The following is an 11951-nucleotide window of genomic DNA, read 5'->3' on the forward strand; positions in this document are numbered from 1 at the left end:
GATTGATAAATATACTGAACAAATGAGGGCCCAGTTAGGTCTAGAACTTTTGGCAGATTGGTAGGGTGGGTGAGGTTGTTAGCCAAGAAACAGTGCCCTTGGGTCCCAGGGGGAGGGACTACAGAGAGGAGGGCAGACCTCTGGGCAGAGTCAACATGGCATGTTCTGGGACTCTCCTCACTTCTACCAGAAGGGTGCACAATTCTTGGAGGAATTAGAGAGTGCAGTTGTGAGCATTACTCACTTTACAATCCTAGTGTTTGCAGATATGACCAATGTATTTTTTTATGCTAAAACCCTGGACCAAGGGCAGCAGTGAGGGGTATCCTGCTCTCAACTCTCCTACACACACTGGCTTGGCCAGGAAATGAGTTCAGAGGTCAGGCCCCAAGAATCCAGACAAGATCCCATTCCCTCAACAGTTCTTGATGACATACAATCCTCAGTCTCACCTTCCTGTAGGGCTTGAGCTACAAATTGTCCACTTCTAGTTTTCATAGACATTCTCAGTTCCTGTTGCCTATGTTGGTGAGACCTTGTCCTAGAAGCAGCTCTACTAGGGCACCTGAATCGGGAAACAAATAAGGCTTGAATTTGGGACCCTGGCATGATAGATTCAATTACATTCCCCAAAAACAATCTATGAAAGAAAAGGGATTTTTTTTTCTTTTAAAGGTCTTACTCTGTTGCCCAGGCTGGAATGCAGTGGTACAATCTTGGCTCACTGCAACCTCAACCTCCTGGGCTCAAGCAATCCTCCCACCTCAACCTCCCAAGTGGCTGGGACTCAGGTACATGCCAGCATGCGGGCTAGGCTAATTTTTGTTTTTGTAGAGACGGCATCTGGTTATGTTGCCAGGGCTAGTCTGGAACTCCTGGCCTCAAGCAATCCTCTTGCCTGTCTCCCAAAGGATTCTTTTCTAAACGATAATTATAGGCTTCTCAACTTTCCATCATTGAGTTTTTAATTCACAAAACAAAATAGGCCTGAGGCCAGAGGCCCCTAGTAAAATGTTTTCATGTCCTCTCACATAGACTCACTTCTGCCCTAATTTGGCAAATTAAACCCTGGGTATATCATTCTCCCAATTCTCCCTGTACCACTCAGACGTGTGAAATATGGTAAATTCAGTGGACATATCTTTGGCCGGTCAAAGTACCTTCCTAGACCTAGAATAGATCATGACCAGATATCTAAAGTCCATACTGAGAAGGAATGTCCATGTTCAAGACCAGAGCCTTGTGGAATGGAAAAAAAAAAATTCAGGGCAGCAGGTTTTAGATCCATTAGGAGACATCATTATCGTCATGAATATAAATACAGACTGGGCAGGTTGGGAGTGGCTAGTGTCTGGACTCTTGGCACAGCCGGGCCCTGTTCCTCCACAGGGCTGGCCAGGGCAGAGGTGAAAGGGGCTGGGGTGTGACTGAGTGAGATGGGGTAGAGGTAGAAAAAGGGACACAGAACATCCCAGGCCTGAGCTGCACTGAATGTGAGAACAGCTAGAATGTGCTCTAGAAGCTCCAGGAGAAGGCCTCAGGTAAGGCTAAACTCAGATATGCCTGGGACCGGGTCTCTGCTAGGAGACCCTGGAGAGCTTGTGCAGAGCTGATGTGGGCAGCTGGACAGGGCCAGGCAGGAGCACAGGCCAGGTGTGGGAGGGTATGAGCATGCTGTTCTTCATAAGACCGTAAAAGTCCAGCCAGAATGTTCCATTTCTAAAATCATATGGGAACATTCTTCCACCAGTTCCAAAAGTAAAAACCTGAGAGCAAAAGATTGTTCTGGCAAAGAGAAAATGGAGCCAGAGAAGGAATAGACTAAGTAAGCCCCAGGGGATGAGAAACCTTAGGAGAGAGTGTGTATCTTCCACCCTGGTGAGCACAATGCTATCCCTGACAGCAGCCCCCCTCCTCAGCACGGGAAGGTGTCCTGTACGTGGGATGGGACTCCTTATCCAGGGGATGCAACAGGGTGGACAAGAGCAGGCGGAGAGAGTACAGGAGCCCAAATTTTAGGTCCAATGGTAGTTTTTATTCCTCAGGAACAATATGTGGGGAAGAAACTCCAAAAGGAAACCAGGCAGAGATGACAGAAATGACACCATAGTGGCCTGGCCCAGGAGTCGGGTAAATAGACGGCTGTTCTACAGTGGACCCAGTCATGGCCCTGGTTTCTGGGATCCACATTTACCTCGTCTCTAAGTGTCCATCTCAGAGGTGGAGGATGGAGGCAGTGAGGCAGAAAACTTGCCTGCTCTACACAAAGGAGACAAATGGATCTTCTATTTCCAGAGACCCAGGGACACCAAAACCTCCCTCTTCACAAGAGGTAGACAGATAAGAATGAGAGGGGCTTGAGTGTCACAGGCTATCTGAAAGTAATCACAGGGGCCCACTGTGGCTGGCAGAACTGGTGCTGAGATGTGGACTACAGGGGACGCAGCTTCCAGTTTCACAGTGGAGACGGTTAGTCTTGAATTGGGCCCTGGGGCAGTTATGACAGGAGTACTGTTTCTAGCCATTTCAAAGAACTCTGGCTATGTTGAATCAGAAGCCATTATCTTTTCCCCAGAGGATGCACTTCTATCCTTATTTCTGACATGATCCTGCTCCCTCCAAGCCTGGTCCTTTAGAAAACAGATTGGCAGGCGAGGAGGGAAACAGTGCCTCACATGCTTGAGATGTAACAGCTTCTACTGCCGGCGAGAACCTCTAAGAACAAGGTCTTTTGGTATGAGCTAGGTCATCCAGGCCTGTCCCTGCAGAACACACCAAGACTCATCACTGTACTACAGGGTGACCTCTGGCTACGGCCTGGCACAGTGAGGACAGAGGCGGGGTCCTGAGTCAACATCACAGGGAGGTCTCATGGAGGACGCAGGTGGGGTTGTTCCCCTGAGGGGCAGTGCCATCCAGGGCCATGGCCTCCTTGTCTCTGCTGTCCCCCAGCACACCATTCCTCAGCTTCTTGGAAAACAGCTCACCATCTATGAGGTGGTTCTACAAACACAGAGCAAAGGAGGGTGGAGCTGGTAAATATGAACTACAGATGGTGATGGGATTCACATAGAAAAGGTCCCTGCTAGACAGCACAGTGGGGAGCGCAGCAAGGGGAGGGCAGCTGACCAGCCCAGACTGGGGCTGATCTCCTCTGAGCCCTGAGATCCTTCTATCCCGCAAGCCAGTGCATCCCCTATGGGTAGAAGCTGAGACAGCCATGTGGGACAGTCCAGGTTTAGCTGATCCTGAGAGAGAGGGGCACCGAGGGAAGGGGGAGAGAAAAGGGGTGGAAGGGAACCTGGAGGGTCAGCATCTGCGGAGAAGGGCAGGGAGGGGTCACTTGGACAGCAGGTACTACCTGGCTGTAGCTCCCACAGTGGAGCCGCTTCTGACAGGACAAGGGCAGGAGGGCCCGGAGCTTCGGCCATACTGGGTAAATGGTCGCAGGGTTCAGGGACCGGCCCCGCATTCCTCCTGAAGGCAGAGGTGCTTCTGAGTCTCTGCGTGGAACCATCCACAGCAGTGGACCCATGTCCTCCCTTGGGCCGCAGAGGCCCGAGTCCCCACCCACCTCCTACATCCCAGCAGAAAAACCTGACAGCTACGGACACCCAAGAGCTCAGAGGGCAGGAGCCTTTCTCCCCAGAGGGTAGAGTCCCCTAGGGCTCTCCCATAGACCCTCGGTGCTCATCTGCACTGCAATCCCACACCCTCACCGGTGAGCAGACTGACAATCAGGCCCACCACAATGACTGTGGTGGAGTTGTGAGCGCTGTACCACAGGTAGGACAGGGAATAGAGCCGCCGCAGCCCTGTGGGCCTGAGAAGAGCAGAGGGGAGGATAATCAGCAATTTGTTGGCAGAGCATTCCTTGGGCACCAGTCTCCACTCGCCCGCATGGTCCCAGGGTCTTGGGACCCAATACCCAACATTTCCCTGGGGCCTCTGGTGGCCTATCCCTTAGCAAGACCCCTGTGAAAGCCCTCAAAGGAGGGCTTTGAGAAAACAAGGAGAAAGACAGCAAGCCCCGCCTTACTTGGAGAGGGTAGTCGAGGGCATCAGTGTGGTCACAGTGGCAACGGTTAGATTGCTGGGCAGGGAGAAGCTAGACCCATTAGTGGGAGGGAGTGATATGTGGGAGCCCATGCTGATCACGATGCTCCCGATGCCAATCCAGAAGGCCATGACAAGTCCAGCCAACAGGCCCACAACAGCACCCTGCCGAGACACAGTGCACACCTGTCACAAGGCCAGCCCTCACAGCAGTTCCCAGCTCTCCACTGGGACAGGTGACAGCCCTGCCAACCTGTCCCCCAGGCCCATCCCACTGCACATGACTGTGGATCCAGATGCATCACTCACAGGAGGGTTGGCACAAGGAAAGAACATCCCAAGGCAGAAGAGTCCCAGCAGTGGCCCTCCAATCATGCCAAAGATGCTTATTGCTGCCTAGGAGGACAGGGAGAGAAGAAAAAAGAACACAGACTCAGAGATGCCCAGCCTTACCATAGGGCACAGCCACCCACCATGGCCTCAGAGCCCCACTTGTCAGATCTGTCTCTTTTATGGGGACAATCAGAAATCCAGAAGTGGCCGGGCACCGTGGCTTAGGTCTGTAATCCTAACACTTTGGGAGGCCAAGGCGGGTGGATCACCTGAGGTCAGGAGTTCGAGACCAGCCTGGCCAACATGGTAAAACCCCGTCTCTGCTAAAAATACAAAAATTAGCCTGTATGGTGGTGTATGCCTGTAATCCCAGCTACTCAGGAGGGTGAAACAGGAGAATCACTAGAATCCGGGAGTGGAGGTTGCAGTGAGCCGAGACCATGCCACTGCACTGCAGCCTGGGCAACAGAACGAGACTCCGTCTCAAAAAAAGAACTCCAGAGGGCAGGAATGGCCGCTGAAGGGCTGATGGGGAGAGAGATGTGCTTTGGGTTCTCCTCTGAGGCTGATCCTTAGCTCTCTGAGCCTACAACATCCCAGGAATGACCCTGGGGCCTCTGGCTGCTTGAAAGTCTGTTCACAGTAAAGGTGGTCCATCAAAGGGGAATCTTTTACACCTGCCCCCTGGTCACTCCCCTTAATATAGTTGACTTTCTCAACTTCCTGTTTCAATCTATTCTTTCTCTCCCTTAAAACTGCTTTCTACCCTCTATAGTTATTACCTGCAGCACAGGTCCCATCTGGGAGGAAATATAGACCATTCCCAGACAAAGTAGCCCATAGCCAAAGGCTGGGGAAAAAGGAGAGGAGAGAAAACAAGAAGATGTGGGTTAATACAAGCAATGGGGTAAAGCAAGGCTCCCTGCTCAGCCAAACTACCACCTCTGTCTCCCTGAAAACAAAGGCATATTACATCATGCTCCAGCTTCCTCCCACCAAGTCCTCATTCCTATGTGACTCAGAGACCTTCCTAGACCATGCCCTGAGATGTAAACAACCATGCACGTAGGGAAGGTTGTGTGCTTCATTAGGCAAGTGCTGAGCCCTGGATAAAGTGGGTGTTTTACAGCAGATTGATGACAGTGGTCAGGGTGTAGCTTAGAAAGACCCAGGCTGAAAAAATAAGGAAGCATGACCCCACCAAGGCCTCTGGAAAGCATGATGGGCCGGGCTTCAGCAAACTCAGGGAACCAGGGTCGAATCAGGTCTTCCATTGTCACAGTTGCCAAAGAATTAAAAGCAGAGGATATAGTGCTGAAAAAGAGGAATAAGGGGATGAGCAGTTGAGCAAGGCAGAACTATCAGCCCTATGGAACTCTATGGAGGAAATGGTGCCCTAAAGCGGGGAGATGGCACGTACCACCGGGAAACCTCCTCATAGTTGGACCTAATGCCACCTCAGATCAGCCCTGGAAGGCAAGGACACAGTTCTTTTCTGAATGTGGATATGGGTTTCATTCAAGTAGATCAATTTATGGTACCATAAAAGAGCTCTTAACCAAAACAGGGGTATCTCTTGAGAGAAAATGTGCTCTGGCCTACAGAGATGAGCTAATCCTTGTTACCCACACAGATGGGATAGGCACAGTAAGAAACTCAGAGGGATTCCCCTCCCCCTCCCCTCGCCACCCCACTTCACTCATCACCTTGTACCAAATGGGGGTCAGGTGACTCAGGCCTGAGTGAGATGGTCAAAGGGAGTACCTGAGGGAGCCGCTGAAGAGGCAGGCAACAAAGAGCCCCGGCAGGCCAGGCAGGCCCTTCAGGAGATCCATCACAAAGTACAGGACGAACTGCAAGCAGAGCGGGAGGTACAGAGCTGTCCTCAGAGAGGGGCCTTCCCAGGGTGGCTCTGTAGGGAAGCTCCCTTTGCACATGCCCCAGCAAGTGTACTGCGACTGGGTGTGTTAGAAGGGAAACCAGGGCCCAGCCGTTTCTGCTGATCCAAGTGACTGCACATTAAGAGGAGAGAAAATGGGCTCTGCAGAGGGAATGACAATTTGCCCACAGGCTGGGATCCTCCCAAGTTAGACTACTACCATCTCAGAGTGGGAAAGGACTTTACAACCATCTCCCACCCAGGGTGGGAGTCCTTTCTGCAGGTCAGTCCTTTCCTACCTAGACACTCCTAGTGAGGGGCCAGGCCTGCCCTCACAGGAACAGGAGAGGGCCTTCTCACCTGGTCTGGGGCTGCCTGAGCCTGCTGAATGCTCATGGGATGCTCCTGGTAATACACGAACATGACCAGGCCAATAAGGCAGCCCATGCAGAGGGCCACCTGCTGGCAGGGGAACACTGCGTAACAGGAGCTGCAATGCCAAGAGGAGAGCCTACATTAACAGGCACCCTCAGGCATGTGCCCCTGACCTCAGGTGACCCACCCCAGTGGATGTGTATGCACTCTGGCATCCTGCCCCACCCCAATTATCTCTAGGGAACCCCTTCCCCCAGACCTTGCTCCACTCTCTTCCTGGCCCTGCACTCACAGCACAGCAGCCTTCTCCGTGCGTGAACTGAGGTACCGCTGTACCTGAGCCTGGTTCACCCCATACAAGGAGAGCATCATGAAGACACCCCCAAAGGCCAAGGTCCAGAAGGTGTGCCGCACAAAGGGGTCCGGATCCAGCCTGTAACAGACATCACCCAGTCATTGTGCAAAGCCCCAGAGACACAGCCTTCCTGCCCTCTTGGTAACAGGAGTCAGTGGAGAGGAATGGAGAGATACCACTGCTAGGGCCAAGGGAGTGACTGAAGGCAAGAAGCTGGATGCACTCGAGAGACACCGCAGCCAGTTAGAGGGAGGCTCCACTCTTCCACCACAGCCTCATTTCAAGTACTGATCCCAGGTAATGTCCTGACCCTCCATAAATACTAGCCGGGCACCGTAATCACCCTCCATTTCTGCCGGGCCAGTTTCCCGCTGTCTGCTGCTACACCTCAGGCTTCCCAATATGCCCTCTGCTTACTAGAGCCCTAAGACCAGCCTCTAAGATGGGCTCAGCACCCAGGCAACTGCAGACCCCAGCCAGGGGTAGGGGCATACTTACTCGATCCCAGAGATGCGGCCGTGCTGAGAAGCTACAGCCCACACATGCCCGAGGCCGCCCACCTTGGCCGACCCCACAATGATAACTGCCAGCTGCCCAAAGAACATGACCAGTGTCTGGAACACATCTGTCCAGATAACAGCCTTCAGTCCACCCTGCAAGGAAAGCACAGCAAACCTACCACAGAGGCCTTCCAAACGCAGCTTGTCCAACCTGCCTTATTTTGTTGTTCTGTTTTGTTTTAGGCTTTTTTGCAGCCTGAAGCCAGTTTTTATTTTCTGTCTCTAGTGATAAGTATAAAAGAGAAATGAGGAAGGGGCTTTACTGACCCAACCAGAAACAGAAACTAAAAACCCATGACTATATTCTCTCTCTTGGACACTCCTGTAACCATCCACCCTAAAGACATACTACCAATGAGGGGACTCTCCTCCGTTAGGCATATAATTGCTGTGACTCTGTTGACATCATTCCCATCCCATCCTCTACCTTCATATGCCATACCCACTGCTAAATCCTATCATAAATCTTACCTCATCCCACCCTAGAATTTCACCTGTATTCTCCTTACCTATATTCTCAGCTTATCTCTTCTCTTCCTTCTCTTCCCATCTCCCCTCTTTACTTCATCCCTTCCCCTCCCCCCCACCAGGACTTGCTGCACTTACCAGAGAAGTATAGATGGTACAGACAATGCCTAGGGTCAGTACTGACAGCCACAGATCAAAGCCAGTCACTGTAAGCACATAAGCCACATGAGCTTAGAAGCCTTGGTGGGGCAATCATGTCATGCCACAGAGATAAAGCATTTGGTGATCAACAATGAAATAAATCATTCACCACAATGGGAAAAAAAAGTTTGCAGAGCTCCACCAAAAGGTATTGCTTAACCAGTTCAGATGAGGTATGGTAACATGTCACCAGCCTTCAAGTGAGGTGGACCAAGCCTCCCTCTGGTAGAGACCCACCCAAAGGCTTAAGCAGTACATGTAAATTAATTCCCTGTCCAAGGTCAGGTTCTTTTCCACACACTCTTCTCCATCTGCCCCTCCCAAATGTGCCTTCCTAGCCTCCCATGGCTGTGTGACTCCTCACCTGCATTAAGAGCCAGGGATGGAGCATAGAGCACAACCCCCATGTAGATTACCTGTTGGATGTGGAAAAAATGTGAGGGGGGAAAGGGGGAGGGTGGGAAGAGAGAGGAAGAAAGATGGGCCTTAGCACCAATATACTCATGGCTTCCTCTCACCTAGGCTCCCTTCCCTCTTCCTCCTCCTCCCAAATTCTGGCTTGCTGCCACCATAGTACCTGTGCTGGAATTAGAAGGAATAGGCCTCCAGGGGCTTTACAGATGCTAACCTCTAGCAGGAATTTCAATCCTGCCAGTCTCACAGAAGGGGAGACTTGAATTCCCTCAGCACACTTGAGTTCAGGTCCCCCAACATGCCCCAGGCTTGGTTTCTATCCTCATTCTACTTACCATCTGAAAGATGAAGGTCATAGTTCCACATACTCGCACAGTTTTATTGAATCGAAGCTCCAGGTACTGGGTATACAGAAAAAAGGTTTTCCTCCTGACTTCACCCCCACAACTCACACAAAACTTCCCTCAAGATGCTCAGGAGCACGAGGGAATATCCAACCCATACCCTCTCTGAGTCCCACTTGGCATGCACCCTCTACAACCCTGCTCCCACTCCCGACATCAAAGAACTAAAAACACACAATGAATTTTCTGTCATTCTCATTAGGTGGAGAAGGTCCAGAGTCCCAGGTCCTTCAGATGTGCCTGTCTATCCTCTCCACCCCAACCCCAGTGGTCCCATGTGCTTTTTCCTTCTGTCCCTGCTCACCTCATATGCACTGGTGAGGTGCAGGCGGTAGAAAACGGGGATGAAGATGTGTGCAGGTATCAGCAGCCCCAGGAAGTAGCAGCAGCCCAGGAACCAATACTGTGTTCCAAATCGGTAGATCTCAGATGGCACACCCAGGATGGCCACAGCTGACTGGAAGGTGGCCAGCAGGGACAGTGCCACCGGAAAGCAGTCCATTTTGCGGTCCGCCATCAGCAGCTCACCGACAGTATGCCGGCCCCAGCCACGAAAAGCATGGTAGAGCCCAATGGCAAGAGAGAAAACCAGCAGCAGGATGAACACCACATAGTCCGCAAGGGAGAAGGTGGACGTGCCCATGCTTGTGTCTGAGGTTGGGGTAAGAGGGGCTGAGATGCCCAGCCCTACACTCATATCCTCACTGTATCTGTGATCTGCAGCCAGCTGACGCTCCAGGGCTCTGGGCTAGGGCAGGGGCGGATGTGTGGCTACAACCTGGCTTCCAGCCAAGGTCTCACAGTCTTCCTCCACGGAATGATACTGTTCAGGGTGAGCTGCAAAGGAATTAGCTCTTAGTAAGGCCTATTTTGCCTTGGTAGCCATTCACCCTTGGGCCTTGTATATCCCACGCCCACCAGAAGTGGACCAGCCAGCATAGCGGTAGCCTTTCAGGGTCTGGAGTCCCTGATATGGGTTTGGTAGGGGAGGTAAGTGAGGGGGAAGCAGCAGAGTGACATAGCCAAGAGACAACAGAACTTGGCCAGGACCTTTGGGTATGCAAGAGCTGTGAAATTCAAGAAACTTCTTAGGTCTCCACCCAAGTAGCAAAAGAAAAATAAACTCTAGCCTAAGTTTCTTTGCAGAATTTCCTGGCCCCACTTGAAGGCACAGACCTAGTCACTACAACATACTAAGCCAGCAGAGCCCAGCCTGGCGCCACAGCCCAGCAGGAAAGACAACATGGAGACTAATGGCAGCAGGGCTTCCCCTACTGCCCCTGGCCTCAGCCCTTGCTACCCATGATCTCCAGTGTCATCCTCCTAACTGATCATCGGTAAGACTGCCTCTGTGGCAGCCCCAGGCCAACCACTAGGTTTTCCCCAACATCACTAAATAAGTGCTGCCACCCGCCTCTCAACCCCTCTACTTGCCACACCATAGCCAAAAGCAGACGCAGGAAGAGTTGTTGGATTCAAAAGTGAGAGGGGAAAGGTGAGAGGGCACCATGCTAGGGTCAGGGTTTCAGAGTTATGATTCTCCATTCTGGAGAGAAGCAACCCAGCCAAGGAGCTGAGAGGCAAAGGCACCAGCCAGAGAGAGTGGTCGCATCCTGCTAGGGGCAGACACCTACCTGGAAAAGCAATCCTTGTCCTGAGGCAGAGTTGCCTGGAGTTGCAGAGCTGAAGATCTGGCTCTATGAGTGGCTGTGGTGAGATCAGGAATTGGGGGTGGGGTGGCGCTCAGCAGTCATTTGTTCTGGCCCCTTCAGGTAACCAATTGCTGTGCTCCAAATGACCCTGTCACCCTATGGCCCCCAAACTCCAACGACTCCAGAAAAGGGAAAAGGGAACTCACATTCAATAGCATTCCTCGATGGATTAGTCTTTCAGCCTAAAGTACTTTTGGCACTCTGTGCAGGAGGGAGTTGGAAAGCAGGAACTGGAAAGATGGGAAAGTTGAAAGTTGATTTTCCAACTCCTACACAAGATATGTTAATCCTCCAAGAATATACCACAATCCTCAGAGAAAGAGGGAGGGGATCACAATATTTAAAATCTTAAATCTTTGGATACCTCTATTATGACCAACCCCCCCACCACTGACCATTTCACAGATAAACACACTAAGGCTCAGATGTTTCAAGTGACCTTTCTAAAACCACAGAGCCTACTATTGTCAGAGGGTAAATTAGAACCCAGGTCTAGGGATTCACCATCCACCCTGTCTGTTCTCCATGCATACCATATTGTCTTCAGAGGCAATCCTCTGCTGTATTTACTGGTGTATTTACTGGTATGGGGAAAAAACAGAGAATGCCATGTAGTTAGACAGCCTAACATGACGACAGTTAACACTCCTTGAACACCTGCTATGTAACCCAGCAGTGTGTGAGGCGCTTTATAAACATTAGCAATAATAAATAACGAAGTAATAACTTTTGAAAACACCATGTCTCAGGTTGAGACATGAATACTCTCCAGTTATCACAAGAAAATGGAGATTAAATAACTTGCTCAAGGTTACGCAGCATGATAAAAAACAAGAGAGAAAGAAGAAGTACTGTCTGTAGCTATGACAGGTGTTCACTACTCCCAGAACCAGGGGAGGGGCAAAGTGATGTAGTCAGTCATTCACAGCACATAGTTTAGAATTCAACCAACCAAGAGACATATTAAACTGCGTCTTCTGCTTTTGCCCACTAGGAGAAAGATTAGGCTGACTTCTGGCTCTCCCACGGTGTGTTCTTAGGCAGACATTGGCTGGCAAGCTATGGCCTCATGCAGACTAAACCTGAACTCTGAACTTCTTGGGGCCAATAGAGCGGAAATCACAGCTGGCAACTCTTGGATCACATGTTCTACAAGGTTTCCAACAGGCTGGTTTTTTTTTTTTTTTTTTTTTT

General features: G+C 51.1%; 1 protein-coding gene across 7 annotated transcripts in view; it reads right to left on the reverse strand.

Moving 5' to 3' along the window:
* SLC5A6 (solute carrier family 5 member 6) overlaps positions 1–11951 on the reverse strand; it is a 55169-nt gene that overhangs the window by 41776 nt on the left and 1442 nt on the right. Inside the window, exons 1-17 of one of the 7 annotated variants that reach the window (XM_037744623.1) lie at positions 10904–10922; positions 10680–10752; positions 9350–9882; positions 8977–9042; positions 8592–8643; positions 8165–8232; positions 7497–7651; positions 6936–7076; positions 6629–6758; positions 6154–6242; positions 5591–5703; positions 5172–5239; positions 4366–4452; positions 4040–4221; positions 3720–3823; positions 3362–3477; positions 2017–3003 (exon numbers count right to left, since the gene is read on the reverse strand). In XM_037744623.1, the coding sequence (XP_037600551.1) occupies positions 2857–3003; positions 3362–3477; positions 3720–3823; positions 4040–4221; positions 4366–4452; positions 5172–5239; positions 5591–5703; positions 6154–6242; positions 6629–6758; positions 6936–7076; positions 7497–7651; positions 8165–8232; positions 8592–8643; positions 8977–9042; positions 9350–9742 (1911 nt within the window). In that variant the 5' untranslated portion in view covers positions 9743–9882; positions 10680–10752; positions 10904–10922 and the 3' untranslated portion in view covers positions 2017–2856. Of the gene's footprint in view, positions 1–2016; positions 3004–3361; positions 3478–3719; positions 3824–4039; positions 4222–4365; positions 4453–5171; positions 5240–5590; positions 5704–6153; positions 6243–6628; positions 6759–6935; positions 7077–7496; positions 7652–8164; positions 8233–8591; positions 8644–8976; positions 9043–9349; positions 9883–10679; positions 10753–10903; positions 10923–11951 lie in introns of those variants that run through there. The other 6 variants (XM_017545583.2, XM_017545584.2, XM_017545585.2 and 3 more) reach the window with 6 other exon arrangements.

The sequence above is a fragment of the Cebus imitator genome, unplaced genomic scaffold (genome assembly GCF_001604975.1).
Source record: "Cebus imitator isolate Cc_AM_T3 unplaced genomic scaffold, Cebus_imitator-1.0 Scaffold180, whole genome shotgun sequence".
NCBI lineage: Eukaryota > Metazoa > Chordata > Mammalia > Primates > Cebidae > Cebus > Cebus imitator.